Source organism: Stigmatopora argus, chromosome 7 (assembly GCF_051989625.1).
Source record: "Stigmatopora argus isolate UIUO_Sarg chromosome 7, RoL_Sarg_1.0, whole genome shotgun sequence".
Taxonomy (NCBI): Eukaryota; Metazoa; Chordata; class Actinopteri; order Syngnathiformes; family Syngnathidae; genus Stigmatopora; species Stigmatopora argus.
Window position 1 is genome coordinate 4,776,569 of NC_135393.1, and position 9,380 is coordinate 4,785,948.

The window sequence follows — 9,380 nt, forward strand, 5'->3', positions numbered from 1 at the left end:
TTCCGTAATTTTGATTAATTGTGACTGGTTATAGTTATGTACTAATATCTAATGTATATGTAAATTCTCTCATTCGTTCCATGGTCCTAAAAAAGACCAACTAAACTCTTTTAAAATGATCAGTGTCCCATTTTGTATGAAAGATGTGAGAAACACAAAATGATGAAAATGATTTAATAATGAATTTAAATAATTAACAATCGTGCAAAAACATTTTCTAATCGTGCAGGTTTATAAGTCTAAAGATTACATAGTCTTTAGGTGAAAGGCAGACTACACCCTTGACTGGTCGCCAGTCAGCCATAGAGTACACAGAGAGACAGATGACCATTCACACTCATAATCATACTGCCACCAGTGGGAATCGAGCCCACGCCTGCCTGTACTGAAATCAGGTGAATGAACCACTATACAATAAGGCAGCCCAGATGATCTGTTATTTGAGTGTAAATAAGAGCGATAAAGTTGGACAATTTTCTAATCTTCCAATTTTCAAAATTCTCAGTTGGCAATGTTTTGATACCCTTTTCTGCAACACCTGCATAGATTTTTTAGAAAATAGTTGATTAGTGCAACGCGTCAAATTTCATCACATAAACCAGAATTGTCGTGTTGACACCACAGTGTTAAATTTACTTCAATACACAAATGTAATGAAACCGAAATCTTTATGTAAACACCATGTATATACTCCTTTTCAAAGGTTAAACAGTTATACAGGTTCCAACACTGCTGTTGTTAGGTTGGGGTACACAGACTTGACAATAAACTAATCTGATTTCCATTATTCAAAAGAGAGCAAAAAAGCAAGGCACTTTAACATCATATTACGCATTGTTTCCTGTGTAGCACTTATATAGTAAGGCAAACCAATCATTGGTAAACATCCATTAAGTACAATCCCAAAAATGTAAATGAAATTATGCAAAATAAAACAAAAACAATCAATGAAATTGCACCAAAACTTTCCTTTATCTCCCAGTCTGTATAACAAAACAAATGAATTGACAGAACAAAATTGAGTCATTTCCACTTTTGTTACATCTATAGAAAACGACAAAATGTTCCTAGAAGTTCTTTTGGCTTGCCAATATGCCTTTTGACAATTGTTTTCTTCATTACATTTTAAGGAATAATTGTTTTTAGAGGATAATCAACAATTTTGACTACATGTTAAGACACATTATCCTACTCCAAAAACATTGTGGTTAAATCGTGTTCTATTGGGTTTGTTTTCATGTGTAGAACAATTAAACACATGGTACTGTAATTAAAATGAAAATTTGAGATATATATTATATATTATATATAATCACTGCATTTTTATGTGAATAATGATTTGGTGAGCTCATTGGATGCCACAAAAAACACATTAAAAGGTTACTCTAAAGTGAAAAAATAACATTAAAGAGACACGATTGCTGAACTCTAGGCATCCCATAATTACTTGCAGCAGGTTGCAGACTGGGTGCTGCAGCATCCTCCTGTGGTTGAACCGGGACTTTGTTTTGGCAACTGCACAGCCAACTCAAAAGGATCATCAAAACACATCTAGGTGGGGGGAAAAAGAATCACATGACACTTTCGTTTTACAGGATTAAATTGATTATTTGAAGGCAATTTAACAGACTGTAGAGTTGGTTATTCTTATTTATTCTATATTCTACTCTTTGGTATAACTCCAATTTATTAATGAACGCAGTCTTCAGTTACTGGTGCTATTGTGATGTTTCTTGAACTCATTTAGCAGAAATCAGTTCTTGAATACAGCAGAGATATTTGCACAATTAGATCATGGAAAAAGTATGGTAAATTTCAGAAAATTACAATATGTAAGATTGTTAACACCCCGCGACCCTAATGAGGATAAAGCGGTTTAGAAAATGAGATGAAATGAGATTGATTACTCAAGTTGAACATTCGAAACATGAAAATGGACATCTGAAAAAAATAAATAGTTTAACATGTTGAAATAATTTTTGTAATGAAAAATTAGTGTTGTTCTTAAAACACTTATTTTGTTTGTATGCATTTAATAAATACTGCATCACACAAGCTGACAGGAAAAGCCACAATTAGCACGGAAAAAAGCATTCCGTCCTGTTCAAGGTTTTCAGCATAACTCCACAGTCTGGTTATGACTCAGAGAGCTGCTTAACCTTGATTTTGTGTTACAAATGAGTAGCATACCTGTCAACTTATAGATTTTTCCCGTATTTTATAAGTTTTTTGATCATTTCAAATTGTGTGCGCTGTATAACAACTTTTGTACGGGGAAAAAAAAGTACCGTATTTTCACGACTATATGGCGCACTGCATTTAAAGGCGCAGTGTCAGTAATGAGTGCTATTTCTGTATTTGACACACACACAGGACACACCACATTTAAAGGCGTAGCCAGGCATGGCAAGACATACACCAGCTTAAACATACGGACACATGCTAAAAAACACATTTTTTAAACGGCAACGGAAGCAAAACTAAGTTCGGTTGTACTTTATTTAGCCATTTTACAATGTACTCATGTCATCATCACCCACAAATCCATCAAAGTCCTCATTTTCTGTGTACAAATTGAACAATTGTCCAAATGAGTAATCGAAAACGCCGGGTTCCCTCTCTTGGTTGTCAGAGTCACTGTAATTTCCGTGTGGCTCCACAGAAATGATGCCGGCTTTGGCAAAAGCTCGAACAACCGTGCAAGCGGACACGTTCGTCCAGGCGGCCACAATCCATTGGCAAATAGTAGCTAGCGTAACTAGCCCGGCGCTGCCTGCTACCCTTCGTAAAGGTGTGTTGATGCCAATGTCCAGGGGTTTTCAAGCATCTGTTGTTAGTGCCTTTAACAACAGTGCAAGCAGACACGTTCGTCCAGGCGGCCACAATCCATTCGCAAATAGTGGCGTAACTAGCCCGGTGCTTTAGTTAAGCCTCCAGGAATGACGGCAAGTTCATTTTCGTGACTTGGTTTTTCACCGCTGCTTCGGGGGGCCTTAGAAACCAAACCGAAATTGTTTTGCAATAAACACATGCCCACACTATATACGGGCACCTTGTAGGGGCGTGCCTTTAGCGTCTGACCCCACCCACGTCCGCCTTCTCTCTATATAAGAAGCGTGTCGGCAAGAAGTGTTCTCAGTCAGGCTTTAGAGCTTACACACGGCGCTCTGCATTATAAGGAGCCCTGTCTATTTTGGAGAAAATTTAAGACTTTTTAGTGCGCCTTATAGTCGTAAAAATACGATACGTTCTTTTTGTAAAACCGATCTCGTCTTCCCCATTTCGGCTCTAATCCAGATCGTCTCGGTCACTGGTAGCAAACGAAAAGCTTATCGTCAATTGCTAATGTTGCCATGCTTTGAGCATGATAAGTGTGCCAGTTACTTCCCCTTTTTACTATATAAATATAGCGCGTCTGCAAGCAATGCACCCAGACAGTCAAGCTGTCGGGGACATACAGTGACATCTACAAATTTAGTGCATACAAAAGGCGCACCGACTGATTAGGCACCATGTCCACTTTGGGGAAATTTTTAGACTTTTAAGTGCGCCCTATGCGAGTAAATTTATGTGGCGCGTTGCATTTGTACGGTTTATTATCGCTTAATATCTGTCACAATGGGCACATCGTTCATAGTATGTAAAGTTCCTTAATTTTTGGGGAGCTAGTAGAAAAATTATACATTTTTGAGCTACAAATCATGCTCCCGTTTCTATTGGCGCCTCACTTGGGTGTGGGCAGCGTGATATCGATTCCCACTCAGTGATTGTGAATGCAAATAGTTGTCTGTCACTAAGTGTGCCCTACAACTGACTGGTGAACAGTGTGTAGTCTGCCCTTGGCCCCGAGTCTCCTGGGATAGGCTCCAGCACCCCACTACCCTAGCAGGGATAAGCAACCAAGAAATTTCCCGAATATGGGATGAAATAAAGTTCTAATCTAAAAAAAAATCTAATCTAATTTATCTCTGTGGGTTGGGAGGTGTCTGGTTGCATCATATTGGTTGATCGATGGATTGATTGATTAATGTAGTAAACTATGCCAACACATTACTGAAGAAGCAACAAGGTCACCCAAGCCCTTAAAAATGAGGCAAATTGGAAGCCAGGGAAGTGTTCGTTTAGAAAAATATCAAGGTATATTTTATATAACATTTTTTGTGTTTTTTTATTTCAGCCAATAATTTGAAATTTGGTGCATCCCCAAGTTGATACTGATTTTTATTTTTTTTATTTTATCAAGGAATCTTAATTTTGGTGTGTCTCCAAAACTATGGGTATCTATCTTTAAAAAAATAATAATAAAGGTATTAAGTATTTCGTTTTCAGTGGGTTTGAAAAAAAGGCTTCCAAACGTTATGTTTGGCAAGAAACAATAAATAGTGTCATATTATTTTGCGGGCCATTTAGAATGGTATGGTGGTTCAGGCTTTGAGTTTGTCATCATTGTTTTAGGTCGTAGGCCACTAACCTTTGGTTTGACTGCACAAGGATCACAAGAGCCGCCTGGTGGCTGGAAAGTGAACTCCTCTGCAAACCTGGAATGGGTCAAGATGGCAGCTAATTCACCATCTACTTCCATCACTTGATCAGTCTGTAAGAAGTGAACATTTTCGGTAAAAAATAATGTAAAATTGGGATTGACCTGAGGCTGTAGGTGCTAGACAGACCTTGAAGGTGTACCGACAGTCAAAGTGGAGGGTGTCCTCTGCCCCAGTGATGTTTCCATTATAAATGACATTAACTGGCTTTGGACTGTGTTTTGGGATCTTAAATAGACGGTATGTCGCAGAGACAAACTTAAAGTCACCTATAATGTAAAATAGGTTAAACGTTATTAGTTTGTGTGTTTTATATTTAACAATGTGACACTGACATTTCCTCAACAGGATCCAATGGCACTAAATAAAATCAAAGAAACAAGCATCGAACCCAGAATGGCTTGAAGTTCTTTGTTGTCAACAGTGACAATGCTGGCAGTAACAAGCCTTGGTGTGCTGAATCCTACTTCCTTGGCCAATTGTAGCAGATCTTTGTACCACAGGGCTCCACCAATGCACTCCCCTTTAATGTAATAGTGAAACATTTAAGTATGTGTCTGCAGGCTATGTTTCAGTAGTTGATCAAAAATACTCACCCCAAAGGACTTTGTGGTTTTTAATTTCGTCAGTTAGTCTTCCATTACTGTAGATGTCACTGAAGTATAGCTCACCACCATCCTAACCGTCAATAAAAGAAAAATGCAAAATGTGGTTAACAGGTTAAGGAGTCTAAAAATAAGTGGTTTTAGACAGCACATTTCCATAAATCCCATCTAATAATATTTGAAAACAACATCACAACATGCTTTAGTACAATATCAAATTTTATTCAAACCTGCACTGTGTATCCAGTCCACCATAATTACCAATTTACCAATTTCGTCATACGCAGCTGGGTATGATGACAATTAGGCTTTTGTCTAGTCAATGATGATGACAAGCCTATGTCTGATATTTTATTTATTTATAATAAAGTCTAACAATATAAAATACATCTATGAAATAAAAATTCGGTTAAATCAAGGTATCATCCTAAAGAGAAAAAGTAATTCAAGGAAATGCTGTGCAATGGAATTTCAGAGGAAACTACTGCAGAAAGAGTTGATGTAGTGTCCTCGAATCTAATGTGGGGCAGATATGGATGATTGGATTGGATTGGATAACTTTATTCATCCCATATTCGGGAAATGTCATTGTGACAGTAGCAAGAAAAGGCATAGTTATAAGTTAGACAGTACAGTCGCAAAGGCCGCAGAACAACAAAGCAAAAGCAAAAGTAACAATATGTTGAAAACATGTAAGGGCAGGTAGACTAAGTACCTTGAGTACATTATAGGCTTCGACCAGGACACGCTTCTTGTCTGGAGAAAGGTTCACAACACAGTTGGAGCTACAGTAAATGATGAAAAGAGAAACAATTTAAATAGAATGTCCACAACAGCACAGCTTCACAAAGAAGGAGACATGATTTATGTCTTACATAATGATATCAAAAGAGTTCTTTTCCACAGTTGTCTCTGTTAAGGCCTCGATGTAGCCTTGCACAAAGGTAACATTGGGCTTCTTGTAGCCAAAGTCCTTCATGTGAAAGTCCACGTGTTTCCTGGCCACTTCAAGCTATAAAACACAAAATATTTCAGAAAAGTTTTAGTGTTCCAAATTCTGCATATAATAAATAAAGGTCCAATTCTGTCCGTAAAATGCTAAAATATGTACTTAAACTACCTATTTTTCCACTTAAAAAACTGAACTTTTTATTCTTATAAAAACCCTTCATAGAGGGGTGTTACAAGTTAACTTTCACTACTTGTGGGTTACTGTTTTGTTTTTCAAATCTGTCCCTGAACTGTTGGCAGATAAATATTCATTCTGAGATGCTGCTGGAAATGTTGAGGAACACCTGCATGTTTGTTTTGCAGAGTAGATATTTTCTATAATTCCAAAATGACAGTAAAAGTAGATTAGAATAGATTAAAGTTCTAAATGCACAGTCTAAATAAGATTCTACCTGATCCTCAGTCATGTCAATGCCAGTGACATGGCCCGCCTCTCCCACCAGCTGACTCAGCATGTAGCAGTCTCTGCCACTTCCACAGCCCAAGTCCAAAATCTTGCAGCCCTCTAAGCACTCTGGGACCACGAGACCACAACCGTAGTATCTAAGCGAGCCAGAAGCCCATTAAAAAATTCCACACTGTACATCGCAGGGCCTGACCAATTTTCAAAACAATTGTAATCAAAAGGTTTTGCCAATTAAACGCCAATGTATTCTTACTTTCTCATGAAACAGAAAATGATGTTCAGAAGGGATGGGCGTGAAGCAAAATCAGAGGCTGTCAGAAATTTTCTGGATGAACTACATCTTTCTTCATCCGTTTCTATGCTCATTAAGAGATTTTTAAGGTTGATATTAATGCTAACAAATTTTCCAACCAAAATGTACACTTTGCTCACTCAATTAGGGTTGCATGAAAACTGTATTTATACTATTTCCTGAATGTGAAGTCATTTATTTGTTAATAATCTTTCAGAAAATAAATAATCTTTACACAAATTAAAATATTTCAATCCTTTTTGGTTTGAGGATTTTATTGTACAAATATTCAATTTGGCAATTAAAAGGATATTGTGTGTGTGTGTGTGTGTGCGTGCGTGCGTGCGTGCTTTTTTTGGTCAGAAAAAGTGATCGGCATGGTTCGCTAAATAATTTAAAAAATAAAATAAAAAGAACATAGTCAAGCCCAAGTACTTTGCAAAGAAAGGTCAAAGAATACAGTGACAACCTGTCAGTTACATCAGGATGGACTTTCTTTAAGGCTTGAAGGATGAATTTTGGATAGGGCTGGACTGGAGTCACACAGGCATTACTCTTCAAATCGGTGGTCTTCTGCAACTTCTTTCCATAATAATCCTAAAAGAGGGCACAACCCAGCAAAACAACATGTCCCATTAAGCACCAAATTTACAAGATAATGTTACTTTAATTGAGTGGTTAGCACATTGGCCTCACAGCTCTGGGGTCCTGGGTTCAAATCCAGGTGGGTCTACCTGTGTGGAGTTTGCATGTTGTCTCTGGGCCTGTGTGGGTTTTCTCCAGGTACTCCGGTTTCCTCCCACATTCCAAAGACATGCATGGTGGGGTGATTGGACACTCTAAATCAATGATATTTTCATAATTTCTGTGGGCCACTAGAAACTGGTCTGCAGTCCGTAGTTTGGACACAGTGCTTTAAACAAATTTCATCAATTAAGAACTCCGTGAACAACCCGGCGCATGAGTGGTTATCCTGTCTGCCTTACAGTGGGGAGACCTGGGTTCAATTTGCATGTTCTCCCCAGGCTTGCGTGGGTTTTCTCCAGGTACTCCGGTTTCTTCCCACATTCCAAAGACATGCATGGCAGACTAATTGGGCACTCTAAATTTCCCCTAGAAAAGAGTGTTAGCGTGAATGGTTGTTTGTCTCCTTGTGCCCTGCGATTGACTAGCCACCAATTCTGGGTGTCCCCTGCCTCTGGCCCGAAGTCAGCTGGGATAGGCTCCAGCACCCCCCGCGACCCTAGTGAGGATAAAGCGGTTCAGAAAATGAGATAAGATGAGAACCCCATGAATGTATTTTGTAATCAAAATATTTAATGTTATCTTACCTTCACATCAAGGTGAATAACAGAATCCAAAAAGCTTGAGGGGGAAAGTGTGTTAGTATAACAATTCCATTCTTTACAACGCATAAGCAAAGTTATAAAATCAATTACACTGCACGTCGCACGGTGGACAATGTCGGCAAATAAATACAGTAATAATTTATATTCGCACATTTTCCAGGATAAGTTATATGTGTGTATGTTTATTTTGTCACAGAACGGATGCATGTAGCGTATAAAAATATTGCACATGATAGACGAACCGAGATAGCCATGCTAAAAGCTAGGCTAACAAATCAGAAGTAGATGTTTCAGGCTTGTTCGCACCTTGTTTTATCGGCCATTGTGTGTCTTGAGATCAATGTAGGACACCGTGTGAAACAAACAGCCTTTTGCGACTTACAGCTAAGTCTGACAGCTAGCAAAAGGCTCTGCACGAAGTGGGTTCAAAGTTCGCTTCCTGCACCACAGCGCACCCAGTCCACTGTTTCACAATTCGACCATCCTAAATTGCAACCATCGATTTAAAGTGACTGAGACAAGCTGCCACCGCTTATGCATTCAGAAATGCGCGTCATTTTAAATCTAAAATACTCCATGGCCTTTCAAAACATTTCAGTTGAAATTGTATATATTGTATTATGCGTAATTTTCAAAACGTTCATATCAACATAGGTGTCCAAATTACAGTGAGGCAAAGGTTATGTGTTGAGGTTACCTTTTTCCACGTGATTAAATTGAATTGGCCCGGCGACTTGAGTGGTTAGCACGTCGGCCTCACAGCTCTGGGGTCCTGGGTTCAAATCCAGGCCAATCCACCTGTTTGGAGTTTGCATGTTCTCCCAAGGCCTGCGTGGGTTTTCTTCAGGTACTCCGATTTCCTCCCACATTCCAAAAATATGCATGGTAGGCTGATTGGACACTATAAATTGCCGCTAGGTATGAGTGTGAGCGTGAATGTTTTTTGTCTCCTTGTGCCCTGCGATTGGCTGCCCACCAATTCAGGGTGTCCCCTGCCTCTGGCCCGAGGTCAGCTGGGATAGGCTCGAGCACCCCCCAGAGAGGATAAAGCAGTTCAGACAGAAGATGAGAAGAGAGGAATTTTTTCCAAACACAAATTTTCCAATCAACAACATCACAAAAAAACTAAGACGTGAAATTAAAACACATGACAATTACGTTTAAAACTGAAATGTT

General features: G+C 38.7%; 1 protein-coding gene across 1 annotated transcript; it reads right to left on the reverse strand.

The window, feature by feature from the left end:
* Positions 1–160: 160 nt before the first annotated feature.
* On the reverse strand, positions 161–8,876 carry LOC144077959 (arsenite methyltransferase-like). The gene is made up of 11 exons (XM_077606087.1): positions 8,511–8,876; positions 8,187–8,220; positions 7,325–7,452; positions 6,550–6,700; positions 6,022–6,158; positions 5,862–5,931; positions 5,138–5,219; positions 4,933–5,064; positions 4,671–4,810; positions 4,472–4,594; positions 161–1,551 (listed from the first exon to the last, which is right to left on the reverse strand). The coding sequence occupies exons 1-11, from the start codon at positions 8,525–8,527 to the stop codon at positions 1,444–1,446; spliced, it is 1,122 nt and encodes a 373-aa protein (XP_077462213.1). The 5' UTR covers positions 8,528–8,876; the 3' UTR covers positions 161–1,443.
* Between the last annotated feature and the right edge of the window lie 504 nt (positions 8,877–9,380).

Excerpts from the sequence above, each read along its gene's own strand:
- LOC144077959 (XM_077606087.1), bottom strand. Across the intron at positions 5,220-5,861 it reads AAGCCTATAATGTACTCAAG|GATGGTGGTGAGCTATACTT; the intron begins GTACTTAGTCTA and ends ATTGACGGTTAG. Across the intron at positions 4,595-4,670 it reads ACTGTCGGTACACCTTCAAG|ACTGATCAAGTGATGGAAGT; the intron begins GTCTGTCTAGCA and ends CACTTCTTACAG.